Genomic DNA, 21,547 nt, shown 5'->3' on the forward strand with positions numbered 1-21,547 from the left:
ATCTCAAAACCATATGCCGAAAATTATCCGTAGAATTTCTCCACCTCCTCTATTGTTGTCTGTCGTCGACATTTTATTGCGTTTTATTTGGCTTCCGATCTGAGCAATTTGTTTCGAAATACACACGTTGCCTATTTGTTCCAAATATGGCATATATTGGACACTCTGTGACTTATACGACAAGCAGGAATGTTTCTTCGATATAGTCAATGGAGCAGAAATACATTGCTGCAATGAAGTATAAAGCAATACGATTTTTTTAGATGTCGATGTCTCGATCAGATTATTTAATAGTGTCAGATACATTGAGATATTACACACAAATATCAAGAAATAATATGATATAATGTGTTCTTATGTTTATGGGGAGTGAATACAAAAGAACGTATGTTATATGTGTAATATATTAATATCGATTGAAAAGCTGCAACCTCTACAATACTTCTTCCGGGAGTTAATCTTTGGAAATCAAAGTCACTTATTTATATTGCGATTACTATCAGACTAATTCAGAGACGAACGTAAATAATTTATTAACCCAGCTGATTCAGCATCTCTGAATGGATAAATGATGTATATGTTATGTATACAGATATTTCCATTTGTACGATTATTGACAATTACCGGGTGGCACCGCTAAACAGTGATGTATATATGTGCAAGGTTATTACCAATTCAGATATGCTCGGGAAATATTCGAAGCCATACGAAATTCAGTCGCTGTGTTTTGTTATGGAGAAAATTTCTCCATAACACAGCACAGCGAATGAATTTCGTATGGTGAAAATTTCTCGCTGTAAACAAATTGAGTAATAACATCAAAATCAGCTCGGAGCGCCACCTACCCAGACTGTGAGATGCAAGCATTTTGGAAAGGTTATCTCCTCTTCTGTCTTAGAAACCGGACAATAAATAACCACTCTGAAATGCTTTCATCTCATAGTCTGGGTAGATGGCGGTGCAAGCTGATTTTAGGTGTATTTCCACATTTTGTCTATAATGGAAAATTTTCTGCATTACAAAATACGGTGACTAGCTTTGTGACGGGTTCGAATATACCCCGAGCATATTTGAACTACTATTAACCTTGTATTGACAATAATGGTTACAAATTGTGACACAAGAGGAGTAATTTTGAAGGTGGTGGTGGGGGGAGTCGATAGCATCTATCACTGCGTTTAACTGATACTTTTGTCGGCCATTAAAGACAAAGTCGGCCTCGGCAGGATCTTAAACCCAGAACGTAATGACAGAGAAGGCATTTTACCGTTAAGCATCTTGCCCAGTGTGCTAACGATTTTGCCAGCTCACCGCCATGAATATTGATAATAAGGGACAGACGTCATTATGATGACTAATCAATTAATTGATCAGTCTGCTAACATCATAATTTCTAATTTGATCGCTGTTTTACATTAGTTATCATATTTAATAATAGGTTTCTATAGTTGCTGTTGTTCATTTGTTTTACCACTCAGTTAACCCTGACCGAGCACACCGGAGTTTTACCGTCTTATCTATTATTATTTCTGGTTAAACATTATTCAATGTGTCCCTTTATGTAGTAAAGTATGATTTGAGGGAGACTAACATCGATATATCCTGTCTTTCCGACTGTTAAAGAAATCGCCTTGCACTTTTACTTCTGGCTTCACAAACAAAAAAGATACATTAAGTCCGAAGAACCTACTATTTCGATTCACTCCGAAAGACTCAGCCATTCATAATTCTCAAGTTATTTTCATGGCACAAAAGATACTCTTCCATGTTAGACGCACACCAATTTCAGCTGCGTATATTCAGGATGAAAGCTTTTAATGCCAAACTTTCCATATAGGCTCTGGAGTGATATTTGAAGATATTTCGTTTTTAGAGAAAACGTGAATCTTATATGCCATAAAATATGCATCATTGCCGTGGGCATCAGCCACATAAAACACAATTTGCAATTTATTTACTGCCCGATTTTTTCTGCCCAACTTTTAGGTAGTATGGAGTCATTTAGTCGTGGCTCTGGTTATGCTGAATATAAATACTTGCAAATGGCCATTTCATTAAGAGGATATGTTCAATATACTACATGTAATCTGAGTTTTTATAATGATCTTCTATATAATATTTGTAGCTTCGTTGTAGACATCACTCCTCTCAAATAACACATATTTACTGCCCAGTTCTTGTGCGTTGATGGAACATGCAATCCGATCCAACTTGCTTCAAATGCGGTTTCTTTTCCTGGTTAAAACTGAGGAATTCTTGAAACCGTTTCTTCGGTTTGTGAAACCATTATCTTCTTATTGATATAACAATATATTATTATCTTTAATTCGGTTAATTATATTTTAATAATCGATATGTATTTATTAATTATGCTTACTGCTGTTATTATTTTTTATAACTTTTCACAACCAGTACAATGGTCTACATTGGGGGTGGGTGCATTTGAGTTATAAAACAATAATAATAACATTGAAGTGAATAATATTCAATTAATAATAATAATAATAATAATAATAATAATAATAATAATAATAATAATAATAACAACAACAATAATATCAATAATAATGAGAAGAAGGAGGAGGGGAGAAGAGAAGAAGAAGAAGAAGAAGAAGAAGAATGAGGAGGAGGAAGGGTGAAGAAGAAGGAGAAGAAGAAGAAGGAGAAGAAGAAGGAGAAGAGAAGAAGAAGAAGAAAAAGAAGACGAAGAAGAAGAAGAAGAAGAAGAAGAAGAAGAAGAAGAAGAATGTGGATGGGGAGGAGGAAGAGAAGGAAGTGCAATTGTTTCCAGCATTATTAATAATTGCACAAAATTGTGATAAATACTTCGGATATGATCCCTCAAAAAAATAATATTCTTCCAAAGAATTAATATCAATCATTATAATGGCTTGACTTGAGGCCGTTACAAGAAATATAAATATATCGATTAGTTATTTAAATGGAAATATGATGATCAAAGGTATATAACTATTCTTAATGAAATATTGGCACATTGCTTTCTATTCTAAACACATATGCAGCATACAAACACGCATAGACAAACACACATACAAAAAAAAATATATATATATATATTTATATATATACATACATACATACATACATACATACATACATACATACATACAACATACATACATACATACATACATACATATACACACATATGTAGCCACAATTTAACGATTTATAAGAACAGAGAACATGCAAATCAGCTAAAATCAAAGACAATATGCAAAGTTCAAGTTCCTACAAAGATGTCCTTGTTTCTTAAACAATTTTTTCATATCCGTTTTGTTAATGGCCATTTGATAAACGCCGCTTCTAAAAGGTTTATTACAGCATTGACCTTTCAAGAATATTAAAGAGGAAAGAAATCCAATAACTGGGGGTCCTGACTTTTATATATATTTGCATAAAGGGGCAAGCATGGCATTATAGTAAGTCGTTTGCTTCCCAACTATATGGCTCTACATTCACACCCACTGCATAGTGCCTCGGGCAAGTGTCTTTTATTGTGGCAGCCTTGTGAGTGAATTTCATTGACGGAAACTGAAACAAAGCCGACCGATAGAACTAGTACCAGGCTATACGTGTATGCAAATATATATATATATATATATATATATATATATATATATATATATATATAACTATTGTGCATCAATTACTCTCATTTCCTACACAAAACTCTTGTTTTTTAGGTGAGACATTCACAATTCTACGAAAGTTATAGATACAATATTAATGGTTTGGAATAGTAATCTTGAATACGAAGGCAAATTTTGAACGCGAAATGATAGACTTAACAATTTTGATATAACCACGGGATCGAGTGACACAGCACAAGTTACGGTTCTTGTGTGCGTTGACATTTTACAGTAATAAGGACATCGAGGAAATGAGGGTAATCTTGCTAAGCACGATATTCTGCTACCTTTCTGTAAATGTAGTAACGTAATAACAGGGATAAATAAAGAAAACAATTTTGAAACTTAAAACTTTCTATCTCTTTAGAGCAGAACTATAAAGTAAAGAACTTTGAGAAAGTAACATTAGATCTTGATGACGGACTTTATCATTCGTACCGTTTAACTTCATGGAATACTACAATACATCAATAAAAACTCCAACTATCCTACAGCTATGATTAAATGTATAATTTATAGCGTTCAATTTAGAATATCTAGATTATTTCCAATAATATTTTCTAACTTAAAAATAATAATACCACGCCGCTTAGGTAAGGCAGGATATTCTAAGAATATCCGTTATGTTACTGATAGAAATACAGTGAAAATTTCTTAGGTCAGTGGATGACAGTCTGTAGAACATAGATCTAATAATAATCAAGATAATAGGAATTATTATAAAATAAGAATAGACAGAGGTATAGGATCGCTTCTAACAAATATGGGCAATATAAAAATATAACAGTTAACATAACGAGCAAAGAAAAATCGCCATTCAATTATTAATACAAATTATCTAAATAATTATTTTGCCTCCTGTACAATGTTCTGGTAGGTATTTGGAAAACTCCAGGAGTGGAGCCCAAATAGGAACAGACAAAAAGACTAAGCACAACAATAAGGTATCTAACCCCGGAAACAATAGTAACACTTCATACAACTTTCAGAGACCGGTTACACAGAACAAATCTAAACCAATATAAATAATGTAAGCAAAAAGAATCAAAAGAATTACACTCTGTGTGTATGTGCATTTATGTGTGTATATACATACATACATACATACATACATACATACATACATACATATATATATATATATATATATATTATATATATATATATATATATATACACGCATACACACATTAATATATTTATATATGTTTGTAAGTATGTATATATATATATATTATATATATATATATATATATATATATATATATATATATATATATATATATATATATATACGTACACCCTTGTTCTGTATAACTCTTTCGATTACTAGAGATAAGGTCGGTCAACTGTTGTGTAGAAGACGGCTAATGAGCGACAAACACCGACCAACGATTGTCCTCTCTTTATCTCCAGACAATAAACCTTAATGGTTTATCAATTTTGGAGAATTCTTGACTCTTGGGATTATCTCCTCATCTCACATGGTTCAGGTTTTAATTTCCTTCCGGTAGATATGGCGCAATCTCTAGAAGCAGAGATAATTTTAAGAAATGAAAAAATTCATGTTGTATAATATTTGACATACCTGTATTTTCAAATACTTATATGTAACCGTTATTCCGCTATATTGCTTGTAGTAACAACAATATTATATACAAAGCAATATATTTCGGATTAAGAAGATACATAACTGTGTGCATGTGTGATTTCCTAAAAATTCTTTTTCATTTACTCGGTTTGACATTTTAGATAGTTATTTTTATATATTATGGATATATTTTTAGTAGAAAAATTTAATGTCATTCTTCATATTCAGTAGTTTTCTGTCAGTGAATAGAGTTTTGATATATTAAGAAGCGATTGAGAGATGTAAACCGGGAGTGCTGTTTCCGTTATAAGTCACTGTGGTTTATGCATTATGCGTCATTTTCAAATATATACCCTACCATACGAAAAGATTTATGGCGAAGCGATTGTCTCGTGGAGAAGGCTTAAGAATTGAGGTTCATACTTTACCAGTATTAATTTTCTGAGTTTTACCTAAAATTAAGAAAAATTGTTTTAGACTTTCTAAGAAGATAATGATACTTGAGTTCCAAAGTCAACTATTTTGAGAGTAATGAGAGTTAGACTGTACTTTTCATCCCGCTTCTTGACTGGTTCATTATTTTGTTGACCCTAGTATGATAAAATATAAAGTTCATATCGTCAGGGTATGATCTCAGGACGTAAGAAGCTGGAAGGAATATTGGTTTCAAATTTTGGAACCAGGCCAGCACTTTCGGGTGAGGGAGTAACTCGATTATATCAACCCCAGTGTTTAACTGGAACTTATTTTATCGACCCGCGAAAGAATAAAAGGCAAATTCGACCTCGGTGGAATTTGAACTCAGAACGTCAAGACGAGCGAAATGCCGCTAAGCAATTTTTTCCGGAGCGGTAAGGATTCTGCTAGCTCACCGCCTTGCTTAGCGTCTAATGGGATAATTTTTATTAATTACTCTCATTATTATAATATTCTTTGTCATAATTGTAAATATTGCTGACTTGAGATGAAACAAAAGCCACTGCATATTCATTAATTATTGTGTCGATTAGACAAACAACAAAAATAGTTTAAATGCCGGTTTAACGCCACCCTTACATTTCATCTGCATTCGATCAATTGGTGGTATAACAATTCATCGCTGTTTGCTTTGTGAAAGAAAGCGGATTTCTTGCCCATTGAGAAAGTGTGGTAGTCATTGCTGGAGTATTTTTGATCCTAAATCCTTTCGACCAGAGCTGACCTGGTGCTAAAAAACAACAGCAACAGTTTCTACTCAACCTTTTCTTACAGTTCTAAAACGGTTCTGTGTCTCTAATAAATGGTTTCCAGTGATGAAATAATGGTGATTAAATGTCAATATTTTCATAACACAAATCAAAATAGTTTACTGAATTTTATTTACTGAATTGATATCTTATCAGTGCTGGCTTTGATCTTTCCTCGTTCTGAACATCAATAAAAACATGTAACATTAATATTTCTGGTTTGACAAGTTTAACTACAAACATCCCGCTCAAAAAATATTCTTTTGTTCTTTTGCCAGTGTTAGAGATATGTGTTACAAATCGATAAGATTTAAGAGATATTTGGCTATCTCTAGCAAATAGTACAGCATCGTCATTGCCATCAGCATCATCAGCATCATTATCCTCATCAGCAGAAGCAGTAGCAGCAGTAGCAGCAATATAGTTGTCCTCATAATCATCGTCATCATCATCTTGAGATGGAGCTTTCATGCTATTTCCAACACGCGTTACCGTCACGAATTTACAGAATATATAAACTGACTGACATTTAAATCCGGTTATCGAATTTGAACTCAGATCTCAAACCTAGGTGAAGGAAATTTCTGAGTTAATGCATTCAACGCTAACCCAATCCATACCTCTTTGAGTTTAGAAAGGCTACTTTAACTGATTTCTCCATAGTGTCTTATTTAAGACAGTAAAATATACCTTTCTGCTCTAGTCACAAGAGGAATTTGGGGGGAAGAAGCCAGTCGATTAGATCGACCCCAGTATGCAACTGGTTCTTAATTTATCGACCCCGAAAGGATGAAAAGTAAAGTCGACCTCGGCGGAATTTGAACTCAGAACGTAAACATAGACGAAATAAGCATTTCGCCCGGCGTCCTAACGATTCTGCCAGCTCGCCACCTTAAGACAGCAGAATATCATTTGATGACGAATGTTTGCTGTTTCTAGCCGGTAGGTCGACTTCATAAAGAATCCCTCGTTAAATCAAAAGTAGGTGTAAATGATGTGCACCTATCATACTAAATAATGGTAATGAAGTTTATATAATATCACGTGACCTAGTACATGACCGGAAATTATTTCAGTGAAACAGCAAAGGGAAATTCAAATTTTATTCAATGTACATAAACGTAATTAAATAATGTGCATAAATGTAATTAATACACGTAAATGTAATTAAAGATTATTGTTCTCATTTAGCCCTAGGTATTCCGACTATGAGTATCCTGTTCATCTTTCGTCAAGCATAAAATGTACCCTCCTTTGTAAGTGACTGAGGTTAATTTGAGAAAGACTTAGCTACCATTTCTTGGAAATCAAGCGGCCATATAGAAGTTTACTCACTAATGTATGTAGCATTGCCAATCAAAGACTTGTTTATCCGTGACAAGATTACGTATGCTTTTATTCTTTTATTCGTTTCAGTCATTTGACTGCAGCCATGCTGGAGCAATGCCTTTAGTCGAACAAATCGACTTATTCTTTATAAGCCTAGTACTTATTCTATCGGTCTCTTTCGCCGGACCGCTAAGTTACGGGGGACGTAACACACCAGCATCGGTTGTCAAGCGACGTACCATATATATATATATATATATATATATATATATATATATATATATATATAATATATACGACTGGCTTTTTCAGTTTCCATCAACCCAATCCACTCAGAAGGCTTTGGTCGGCCTGAGGCTATAGTAAAAGACACTTGCCCAAGGTGCCACACAGTGAGACTGAACCTGGAACCATGTGGTCGGTAAGCAAGCTTCTTACCACACAGCCGCTGCTAAGGGTTTTAGGCCTCGTTTTAGGAAAGAATGTTGTGGATACATTCAACCTATCTTATTTTTGTGTCAGTCATTAGACTACAAGCATGTGGAGCGCCACCTTGTAGAATTTTAGTCGAACTAATTGATTCCAGTACCTATTTTTGTTTCTTTTAAAGCCTGGTATTAACCCTATCCGTTTCATTTACCGAGCCGCTAAGTTGCGGGGACATAAATACACCAATACCTGTTGTCAAGTAGTGAGGGATGGAGATAAATAATACACTCATCCACACACATATACACACACATACACATACACACACATACACACACATACACACACACACGCGCACACACACATATATATGTGTATATATATATATATATATATATATTATATATATATATATACACGCTGGGGTCCTTTAATTTTTCAATGACAAGCTTTTGGTCGGCAGGAGGCTATAGTAGAAGACACTTGGGCAAGGTGTCACGCAATGGGACTGAACCAGGAACCATGAAGTTGGAAGCAAGCTTCTTAGCACACAGCTAGCACGTTTAATACATGTTTTAAGCATAATTGATTTGAAATCAAAACGTGAAAGACTCTGACGAAATACAGTATTAAGAAACACAATCAAGCATCCCTGAGATCGCACCAAACGGTATAAAACTGCATGGATCGGAAGATGAGATAATTTCAGATAAACTATGCTTGGATACAAAATAGTGGGAAATTGGTTTGAACTGTTTTGTTTATTGGTCTGTTTGATGGATGGAGACGAGGGATTAAACGACAAGAACAGCATTAACATGCATTTATTAAACTGTGTTTTTATGTCCTTATGCTCTAATTGCAGAAGTTTGAAATGTCACCGCACCAGAATACATAAAAACCTGTTTGGGGCTATGATCATTCAAGTGGTAATAAGACTGCTGCTCTACATTGACCAATTTGTATCGCAACAAGAAAGTCAATATCTGATGGTTGATGGCCGTTTGTCTGTGATCACGTCAATTGTAAGTTTCTAAAATAAGAATGATAATTATTTCTAACGTTTGTAACAATCCATAACATTTGTGTTATAAGGGAGAAGACAGTCGAATCTTTTACTTGTTTCATTCATTGGACAACGGCAATACAGGATTGTGTGTGTGTGTGTGTGTGTGTGTGTGTGTGTGTGAAAGGGTGAGAGAGAGAGTGTGTGTGAAAGGGAGAGAGAGAGAGAGGGAGAGTGTGTGTGTGTGTATTTATCTATCTATATACATATGTATGTATATGTACGTACATACATTTCTTGAATGTTATTTAATTTTTCACACAGAAAAGAAGACCAAGTCAACACTTGTTGGACTTAAACTAAAGAACATTAAGAGAATCAACCCTCAACAGCATGCAGCTGTAATCTGATACCGCAAGGCATGTCTGTTAATCCACGGCTGTCATTGTGAAAAGAAGAATAAACCTTTCTACTATAGTCACGAGGCCCGAAATTTGGCGGGAGGGGCCCAGCCGATTAGATCGACTCCAGTATGCAACTGGTACTTCATTTATTGACCCCGAAAGGATGAAAGGCAAAGTCGACCTCGGCAGAATAATGTTTAACTAGGCACATATAGAGAAGTTGTGTATTGTCGTCTAAATTAATTAGCCCATTATTTGAAAAAATTTCCTTTCTCAAAGAAAACAAATTTGATAACAGTGAAGGTGAAATTCAAACACAAGAAATTGAGAGACGCATGTTATTCATCTTTCTGATTCTGTAAATGAACATCTTAAAAAGGAAGCATTTTTCAGATAATACGGTTCTTCATGCTTTACTATTTATGCACTTTTGTGATGTTAAGAAATTTAGCTCTTAAATGGTTCGGTTCGCTTAGTTGTAAATAGGCACTTCTCTATAAAACTGATGAGAAATTTGTTAATTTGCAGTACAGAGTGAAAAACACTTTAGAATACAATCAATGTTCGCTAGATTAATTCTAACAAGTCTAGACTCTTTGTAAAATTTCAATTGGAAGAAAACGTGTTTCCTTGGAAGGAAACGTGTTTGAACTTACAAATAAAATAAATAAATAAATGTTTGTCACCAAATGAAAACGTTGATAGAAATAATTTTCTTGAAAGTCTGAAACAATAAGGGTAAATAAATATGTGTATAAGTATGTTCCTTAACAAACTCGATCTGGCTTGTGGCTTGGTATAAATAAAGGGTCAGTGTAGTGGTACAACACAACAGCTGTACACGTTAGTGTGGTAAGACTTCAGAGCTCCACTCCTTTTCACAGTCAGAGTTTCATTCCTTTTCTCTCTTTCACTCATTCTTCCTTTCTTTCTATTCCTCACCTCTTTTCCTCTCTCTCTCTCTCTCTCTCTCTCCTCTCTCTCTCTCTCTCTCTCGTTTTTTCTAATATATAAAACGCAAACTAAATATGTCCAGTTCAGCACATTATCTAAATTTATGCAATTTTTATCAAATCGATAATTAAATTTGTGTTAGCATATTAAGAAGAAGAAGAAAAGGAAAATGATGGAAGACACCCACAGGCAGGTTTCGATATTATTAAACATCCTCAGCAAAAGATAAACTTCACCACACTTGTCCAAATACAAATCAGAGTATCACTCCATCGATGTGTTATATTAAACACGGGCAGGTGTAAAGCTTAGCATTATTTTAATCTACTCTTTTTCATTCCGAGTTAGCGAATACCTTTTATCCAGAACAAACTTATGTTCGTAAAGTATACTAACCATCTCAATATAGCTAACCATTAAGGGTGGGTGTTACTGTAGCTTTTAGCCCCAGGAGATCTTCGTCTCCAACTGGCTTTAGACACACTTTCTGTGCCCTTATGATATTTGCAAAGGGAGGTAATCCCTCTCTCGTAAACCTAAGTGATACGCACGGACTGCACTTTCGAGGTATTTGCCTCTTGTCAACGTACGGTAATCACCGGTTTTCGATGAAGAGAGACCTGTTTGCAAATATCTATTTAATGTTTTTCCCAGTAACTACTGTCACTGATTTCGTAAAAAACTGTCTGCAAGCAATAATAAATCTCTGAACGAGATGTAAACAGTAACCGCTCGACAACTTATGTTCTCACTTCAGTATAAGAATTCATTAGTCATCCAACGTCTCTGCCCACTAGTCTTGGTGCGGAATCTAAGGAGTAGAGCCGTCAGGCACTTCCTTCATACTGCTGTATCAGAAGTAATCGTCATTAAACTCTCAGATTAGATTCCAAAGACTGACCAACTGAGACGACAATGGACATTAAGGTTATTATCCAGCCATGTCGTTGTATGTCTACCTCTAAGTTTCGACTTGAAGAATCCATCTTGCGATTCTTTCCTGCAGCATTCGAACTGATACCGAAGCTGTGCCCTCTCAAAGCGGTGAAGTAACGGCTTCATCTGGGAAAACAAGAATTCGTTATTATCGTGATAGACACTTCTTAGAATATTCTTTTCTACTCTAGGCACAAGGTCCGAAATTTTGGGGGAGGGGGGCAGTCGATTAGATCAATCCCAGTACACAATTGGTACTTAATTTATCGACCCCGAAAGGATGAAAGGCAAAGTCAACCTCGACGTAATTTGAACTCGTAATTTGAAAGATAGACGAAATACCGCCAAGCATTTTTGGGGTTCTGCAGCTTACTTCCCGACCATGTGGTCTTCGGTTCACTCCCAGTGCTCAGTGCCTTGGGCTCTTCAACTGTAACTCCCGACTGACCGAAGCTACGTGAGTAGATTTAGCAGACGGTAGACTGAAGGAAGCCCATCATATATGTATGTACGTGTGTGTGTGTGTGTGTGTGTGTGTACCTGCTGTATGAATGTGTGATACACGCAAATCCATAGTGAATGCGTGTATATCTGCTATGCGTGCGCGTGGGAATGCATGTAAGCTGACGTATAGCAGTGGGTTTATATCAGATATATGTGTATTTGCGTGTGTGCACGCACACGTGGCTGTGCGTGTATCTGCTGCGTGTGCATCAGCAATTATATAAACACTCGCAATCGGCTCTCAGGGTCGCCAGTAGCAAGAATTTGCTGCTCCACCGCTTCATTACTCAAATGGTCTCAGATTGAGTTCTAGTTTTCTTGTTTTTCTTTCCATATAACTCTAGAATAACTGCAATAATATTCAATCGTCTTGATACATCCTAGATATAAAAGTATGTCTCCTGAGCTTAATCAGAGAGAGAGAAAGAGAGAAGGAGAAACCATTTATATCAACATATTTAACAACCACTTATTTTTCTTCTAATGTGATTAAATAAGCCACAAATATGACGGCAGATTAGCTTGGCAGTACACTTCGCTTGTTCTCAGCCAAGCAAAATGATGCTTAGTAGCAGAGTATATAAAAGACATTGGCGTGTATAGATATATAACAATAAAGATGTAATTGTAAGATATCGCCATGAACGGATGGAAGCACAAATGGTGGCGTTCGACACGTTTAATCTGATTTTCGTTCTGTTGTGCGTGTGCGTGTGCGTGTGCGTGTGCGCGTTTGAGTGTGAGCGTGGTATTGTTTTCCTTTTATTCTTTTTACTTGTTTCAGTCACTTCACTGCGGCTATGCTGGAGCACCGCCTTTAGTCGAAGAAATAAACCTCAGGACTTATTCTTCGTAAGCTTAGTACTTATTCCATCAGTCTCATTTTTTGCAGACCTAAGTTACGGGTATGTAAACACACCAACATCGGTTGTCAAGGCAAAAATAGCAAATACATACACACACATGCATATGTACATATATATATTATATATATATATATATTATATATATATATATATATATAATATATATATATATATATATATATATCTATATATATATATATATATATATATATATATATTAATATATATATATATATATATATACATACACACACGACGGGCTTCTTTCAGTTTCCGTCAACCGAATCCACTCACAAGACTTTGGTCTGCCTGAAGCTAAAGTAGAAGACACTGGGTTCACTCCTACACAGTAGGACTGAACCCAGAACCATGTGGTTGGGAAGTAAGCTTCTTACCACACAGCCAGTCCTGCGCCTATTTTGTGTGTTTGCCACACCTAAATTTCTTTTATTTCTACTCATTTCGCCCTTAAAGGCGGCGGAGTCGTTAGCATGCCGGACATAATGGTTAGCGTCATTTCGTCTATATTTACGTTCTGGGTTCAAATTCAACCAAGGCTGACCTTGCCTTTCATCATTTTGGGATTAATAAAATAAGTACCAGTTGAATACTTGGGTCGATAGAACCGACTTGTCCCCCCTCCCCGAAATTGCTGGCCTATATATATATATGTGTGTGTGTGTGTGTGTGTATCTGTATATTTGAATACACACACATATATACATATAAATATAATATAAATATATATATATATATATATATATATATATATATATATTATATATATATATATATATATATATATATATATATATATATATATATATACACATGCATATATGTATATCTGTGTGTGTTTATGTAAAATATAACTAAAATATCAAGACACAGAGTGTGTGTAAGTGAGTATGTGTGTGTGTAAGTGTGTGTGTGTGGTAAGTGTGTGTGTGGTGTGTGTGTATCGGTGTGTGTCGGTGTGTGCGTAGATAAATTGTGAATATATCAATAAGTGAGCATTTGACACGCATACGACCAGACTTTCTGTGGAAGTAAGTTCTGTGGTTAAAGTGCAGCCTTCTCTCTCAAAGTGCAGCTCTCTCTCTCTCTCTCTCCCTCTCTCTCTTTGTCTCTCCATAATTGGATTGAGAAAAGCCGGATTAAATTCAACTGGTTATTTGCGTCTTATGAAGAATTCCTCTATGAATTCGTCGCACAGAAATTGAAGCAGCTTAGAGCTGCTTATAATGAAATATTTAATAATGCACCTTACCTAGGAATCTACTGAAAAACATGTTTCTGCATGAATAGGCGTCATCAGCACGACTTTAGATTTATTTGATGGACTCTCTCATTGAAGACGATGCATGAGACTTCAGCTATTGCACAAATGATTTTTTTATAGTGACCAAATGTTCGTGTCGCACAACCTCAAATCGATGTTGTGTGAACAGGTGTACGGTGATTGCAGTTCAACGTAAAATGAAGTGTTTTGCACAAGTAGATCCGCTATATATATATATATATACATGTATAACTGGTGCATTAAAAATTGTTTTTTTTTTTTTTCAATGATAAACTTCACTACAGAATATTTCTTTGCATTTTCGTAAGACCCAAAATATAAACTGATAACGCTTTGTCTTCATGCTTAATATCTTCGTGAACAGGGATAAGTTCATCACTCAGAATATATTTGAAACTTTACTTCAGATTTCATTAGAGATCAATGCTCTGCATACACTCAAAACCATAGGGTAACAAAGCGAACTTCTTATCACACAGCCCTTGATTGCATCGATATTTTCCTTGCTTAGGCGGTGAGCTGGCAGAATCGTTAGGACGCCGGGCGAAATGCTTTAGGTTCTGAGTTCAAATTCCGCCGAGGTGACTTTGCCTTTCATCCTTTCGGGGTCGACAAATCAAGTACCAGTTGGGTACTGGGATTGATCTAATCGACTGGCCTCCTCCCCAAAAATTTCGGGCCTTGTGCCTAGAGTAGAAAAGGATATTTTCCCTGCTAGTCATACGTATATATTTTAGTACCTAAAGTAAATTATTATCTAGGAATAAAATAGGCGGCAAGCTAGCAGAAACGTTAGCACGCCGGGCGAAATGCTTAGTAGTATTTCGTCTGTGTTGACGTTCTGAGTTCAAATTCCGCTGAGTTCGACTTTGCCTTTCATCCTTTCGGGCTCGATGAATTAAGTACCAATTGGGTACTGGGGTAATTTTTATCGACTGGCTTCCTCCCCAAAGATTTCGGGCCTTGTTCCTAGAGTAGAAAAGATTATCTGAGAATAAAATGCCCTAGATAATAACATCTTCATTGAAATATCGATAGATTGTTGCTGCAGAAGTTCTTTATTACTCCCAAACGATACAAATTTTATCAATTTTTTCTCCCGAATTTAATCCATTATATTTCTATTTTAATCTCAAAAATACTTTTGAATGCTTTATCAATATTCATACCATAGTGAGCAAGAATTATTTTTCACAGTCGAATACTTATTTGGCCTCTCCCTAAAAAATCGCTATCTTTTCATCCAGATGTTTCTTTTCATAATGATTTATCTTTGTCACGAATTTAACCTGCTTATTTAAATAATGCCTGAAGTTGAAATATGATAACATTCAATGCAGTATTCTTTTAAACTTACTCCATGTCCTCTTCCCTTTTTTTCTTCCACCGCTTCCATTTAGTTTTCACCTCCTCTACTCTCTTTCTCTTCCAATTTTCACTTTCCAAGTTTTTTTCCTATTGATTTTATTCGTCCTTCTATCAGTTGTACTTTTCTTTCTTTCTCTTTGAGTGTAAATACTATATAACTTCAGGGTAATGTACCGGACTGATTACATATCAAAGGGAAAACAAAAACCTATACCAATGAATCGTTCAAAATTTGTGGACAGAAAAATGTTTCTCATCTGCGTTAAAACTGTAAAATATGGATAAATATTGTCTGCACTCACTCGTGTGAGCGAAGCGAATGCAACTGAATATAAACGAAGTACGTCTCATGCAATTTCATTGGGAAATGCAAACGATTAACTAACATAAACTAGGAGGGGTAAAATGACAAGACTTAAGAGCAGGGCACTTGATAGAAACAGAACAGAAGCAAAGTAAAATATATACTTTGTTTCTCACATAGAATATAAATAACGAACACTTTTTTCTGTGTCGTTTGTATCTGGTTAATATTAGGCGTCATTAAGGCGGCGAGCTGGCAGAACCGTTAGCACGCCGGGCGAAATGCGTAGCCGTATTTCGTCTGCCGTTACGTTCTGAGTTCAAATTCCGCCGAGGTCGACTTTGCCTTTCATCCTTTCGGGATCGATTAAATAAGTACCAGTTACACACTGGGGTCGGTATAATCGACTTAATCCGTTTGTCTGTCCTTGTTTGTCCTCTCTGTGTTTAGCCCCTTGTGGGTAGTAAAGAAATAGATATTTCGTCTGTCTTTACGTTCTGAGTTCAAATTCCGCCGAGGTCAACTTTGCCTTTTATCATTTTAGGGTCGATAAATTAAGTATCAGTTGCGTGCTGGGGTCGATCTAATCGACTGTCCTCCTCCCCCAGAATTTCGGGCCTTGTACCTAGAGTAGAAAAGAATATTAGGCGTCATTTTCCCACCTTTTTAATGTATTCTTTATTCGTTTTCATTGCCCGTAAATCTAACATAATTTAAGGAGACCTGGGTGTCTATAGTTTTTTATCAGTTGTGCATTTGTACCCTAATACACTGTCCAAAGTACAGCAGCGCTAATATCCTGCCCATTGTTATGAATTTCCAGCCAAGAAAAGCCACTGTTACCGAACTTATGGTACATATGGTTTTACTAAAAAGCATGCATTCACAATAAATATTGGTTTGCCTTACAGGCAGAAGATCACCGAGTTTGGGGGAGGAAACACCAGCTCGGATCGATATTCGTATTTAATGTATTATATTGAAAGGTTTGCTAAACCAAGATGGCGGAATACGAAATTTAACTAAATGCCATTTCACTAAGTCCATTTAGCTTTGCTGATCTAACGCCTTCTCGTGATTAATAATAAAACAGAATTTTGTTAACCATGTAACACGAATCGCATCTCTCGCAGGGGATCGATAGAATGCAGGCTTATTGATCGAAGAGCTAATCTGGGTATTTCAGTCTGTCTATCAGTGGAAATGAGTGACGTCAGCGAGATTAACTGCACATTAGTTAACTAAAATACTGAAAAAGTGTTTTTGTTAATTTAGCGACTCGAAGCTGTAAGAGGGAAGGCCGTGTAGATGACGAGTGTTTTATTGAATCCGTGGGCAGAGTTGTAAAAGAAACACGAATAGGGAGAATGGTTAGCATGCCGGACAAATTGCTTAGCAGCATGTCTTCCGGCTGTATGTTCTGAGTTCAAAATCCGCAAAGATCGACTTTGCCTATCATTCTTTCGGGATCGATGAAGAAAGTAGCAGTTAAGAACTGGAGTCGATGTGATCGACTAGCCCCCGCCCAACCACCCACCAGAAGCATTTCAGGTTTTCTACCTGCAGCAGAAACGATCGTTTACTTGAAAACGAGGCTTTCTCTGATTTCCTACCAACAGATGGAATAGTTTTACTTTCTGCCCCCACATACGTTCACCTTAATATTTAAATGCAGAGTTGATTGCGTTTCCAAATATCACATAGAAACATTTTATTTTTTCGCTTCAGATTCCAACCAGCGAATGAGGTTTTAAATTTCTATCAAATAACTCCGGAATTCCTTCATCTAAATAATTTACTCATATGAAACAATACTGTAATTTCAGTCTTAACTACCATTAAATTCAACTCTTCCTTTAGTCTCTCTTTCACTCTATGGCAACCTAACACTATTTTGATCTCTCTTTTTCACTCTTTCATGTTGTTCCCCTCTTACATCTCTCTCTCTCTCTCGCCTTCTCTCTAGATTTTACTCCAAATGTTTCTCTTTCCCCTTCATTTCGTACATCGGGAAACTCGAAGACAAATCCCATTAGCAATTTAAATACATTACCTTGCCGATTCACTACACTACTTAGTAAATGTGGAGGCGCAATGGCCTGGTAGTTAGGGCAGCGGACTCGCGGTTTCGATTTCCAGACCGAGCGTTGTGAGTGTTTACTGAGCAAGACATCTAAAGCCCCACGAGGCTCCGGCAGCGGGTGGTGGCGAACACTGCTGTACTCTTTCATCACAACTTTCTCTAGCACTTTCTTCCTTTTTCTAATGTAACTGTATTTCAAAGGTCCAGTCTTGTCACACTCTATGTCACGCTGAATCTCCCCGAAGGGTACACATGTCTGTGGAGTACTCAGCCACTTGCATGTTAATTTCACGAGCAGGCTGTTCTGTTAATGGGATCAGCTGAGACACTCGTCGTCGTAACCGACGGAGTGCCACGACTTAGTAAATGACTAAGCACGGTTTCTAAATTCAACGTTCAACCGGTTTATATATCACCAACCCACCTGTTCTCTTTGTTTCCATTCCAACGTTATGGCGCAATCTAAATCCCAAACAGCTTCCATGTCAGCTGAAAGGCGGCGAGCTGGCAGAAACGTTAGCACGCCGGGCGAAATGCGTAGCCGTGATTCGTCTGCCGTTACGTTCTGAGTTCAAATTCCGCCGAGGTCGACTTTGCCTTTCATCCTTTCGAGGTCCATAAATTAAGTACCAGTTACGCACTGAGATCGATATAATCAACTTAATCCGTTTATCTGTCCTTGTTTGTCCTCTCTGTGTTTAACCTCTTGTGGGTAGTAAAGAAATAGGTATTTCGTCTGCCGTTACGTTCTGAGTTCAAATTCCACCGAGGTCGACTTTGCCTTTTATCCTTTTAGGGTCGATAAATTAAGTACCAGTAACGCACTGGCGTCGATCTAATCGACTTAATCCCTTTGTCTGTCCTTGTTTGTCCCCTCTATATTTAGCCCTTTGTGGGCATTAAAGAAATAAGAAACGACAGCACGTTTATATATATGTATATATATATATATATATATATATATATATATATATAACACAAACATACATGTTCAGCCGCCTAAGCAACGAGAACGAAGACCATTAAGTCATAGATGCATACATACATACATATGTAAATACATGCATAATTGCATGCATACATACATACATACATACATACATACATACATACATACATACATACATACATACATACATACATACACGTCACGTTCCATCTTTCGCAGATCGATGGAATAAGTGCCTGGCTGCTATTGATTTGATTCCATTCCATTTTTTCTCGCTGATGTTAATAAATCGGCATTTCAAATATATCTTTAGTTGGTGTTTAGACTTGGCAAGAAGCCTGAATAAACAAAATTTACCTGCAACATAATGTAAGTTCCTCTTAATAAATTCTATATTGAGAATAACTACTTATCGTGCAACTAAAGTAACCAGGGAGAAACTAAATATGTCTCTAGCTTTAATTTTACTAATTCGTTGCTATAGGATAATTTCTCTCGATAACCTCTGCCCTTTCTATTTCTCTGTATCTATCTATCTACCTATCTATCAATCTATCTATCTATCTATTTATCTATCTATTTATCTATCTATTTATCTATCTATTTATCTATCTATCTATTACAGTTTTTGTAGTTCTTTTACTCAGTTTATCAGCTAGTCTCCCTTTCTCTCTTTCTATATATACATATTTAACACTAAATATTTTTCAAATGCCGAATTAAATTAGATTTTTGCAAGAGAGTATACCTAAGGGCTAATCAATAAATCTAAAGTGCGTAAGTAACACAATGTAAATGAAAAATGAAACTAAAATTCAATAGATACACACACACACACACACACACATAAATATAGACACATACATAAATGCGTATATATAATTATGTTTGCATGTATGTATGCATGTAGGTGAACATACTTACGCCTCTTCCGGAGGAATGCATGTCTATGCAGATTTACATGGTCTTGTAGCTAACATAATTCTACATCATCAAAGCATCGAGGCATATCATTGCAACTTGATAATGAAGGCAACATATATGTGTTTGTGTACGCACGTGTGTGTGTGTGTGTGTACACACAAACATGCATACGTGTATATGTATGTATGTATATAATTTTTCGCAGGACATGCTTAAGGTTCTATAACAAATATATATATATATATACAAATATATATATATATATATATATATATATATTATATATATATATATATAATATATATATATATATATATACAAATATACATACACACACATATATATATATATATTCGTTTATATTTGCTATAGAACCTTAAACATGTCCTGCGATTATTTTAATGATGTATCTTCAGTTGTCATCCCGTTTGGAATTTTGGATGTGTGTATATATAGATTTATATACATAGAAAGGCAGATACACAGAGACAGATATGTATGTACGTATGTATGTATGTATGTATATATGTATGTATGTATTATGTATGTATGTATGTATGTATGTATGTATGTATGTATGTATGTATGTATGGAGAATTAGCTAAAGGAGAACGACCTTCATATAAACCAGAAAAGAGGGATAAAGACTTGCTGAAGGCTTCCTTGAAAGATGCTAGCATCTCTCCTGACACATGGGAGAGCATAGCTATTGACGGTAGCAGGTGAAGAAGGATTGTGCATGAGGGGACAGCTACTTTTGAGAAATCTCGAGTTGCGCATGGGAAAGTAAGGAGGGATGTCAGGAAGGGCATCGCTATTGCACTTCCATTCGGTAAGGGTCTTCCTATGACGCTGACATGCAGTGTCTGTGCAAGACCCTGCCTCAGTAAAGCTGGGCTCATGAGTTATCTTCATAGTCATAAAGCGAGACTGAGGATTGACTACCAGGCCGATGGTGGTGGTGGTGGTGCTACACACCATACTAATCATATCTGTCAGGCATGTGGAAGGGAGTGTAATTCGGCAGGAGGACTCAAACGACATGCAAAGGTACGTTAAGCCCAATTACAACTACAGCTGGCTACTGTCAGTAAAGGTTTTAGCTGCCAATTCTGTCTAAGACACTGTAGATCTTTAGCTGGGCTAAACATTCATATTTGATCACAGCACCATTAACAGTTAAGCCTTGTGCAATGGCCATACTCGATGACGATGGGGCAGCCATCATGCATGTATATATGTATATATGCGTGTGTATGCATGTATTTGTGTTTGTGCATGTATGTGCTGTGCATCTATATGTGTCTATGTATGTATGTAGTATGTATATGTGCATATACACAAATGTATATGTACGTTGTATATCGAATCTTTATAGAGTTTGACTATCTTTTTCCATGGGATTATTAATGCAATGCTTTCCCGTCAAATTTTATACTAGAATCTGATTTAGGTATTTTTAATAAAATCCTCTCCGTTGCAGGCGTTCAGGCCAAATGTCTAGTCCGAGAATAAATCCAGAAATGCGATCTGGTTAATTTATGCCTAAAATATCTTAGGAGATCGGATGGTAGTAAATATAGAAATATAGGATTATGAAATACGTGACTAAACACAAATGGTACAGTCGACAAATGAATCACAGAGAACATGATAAATTTGGCTTGAATTCGACGGTTCAAACCGATCTGAAAATATTGAAGTTTAAACCTACTGTG

At 36.0% G+C, this 21,547-nt stretch overlaps 1 protein-coding gene across 1 annotated transcript in view; it reads left to right on the forward strand.

Moving 5' to 3' along the window:
• LOC115216181 (PDF receptor-like) overlaps window positions 1-21,547 on the forward strand; it is a 284,070-nt gene that overhangs the window by 215,624 nt on the left and 46,899 nt on the right. The window contains exon 6 of the mRNA XM_036506491.1: window positions 9,094-9,253. Coding sequence (XP_036362384.1) covers window positions 9,094-9,253 — 160 coding nt within the window. The remainder of the gene's footprint in view (window positions 1-9,093; window positions 9,254-21,547) is intronic.

Source organism: Octopus sinensis, linkage group LG10, assembly GCF_006345805.1.
Source record: "Octopus sinensis linkage group LG10, ASM634580v1, whole genome shotgun sequence".
Taxonomy (NCBI): Eukaryota; Metazoa; Mollusca; class Cephalopoda; order Octopoda; family Octopodidae; genus Octopus; species Octopus sinensis.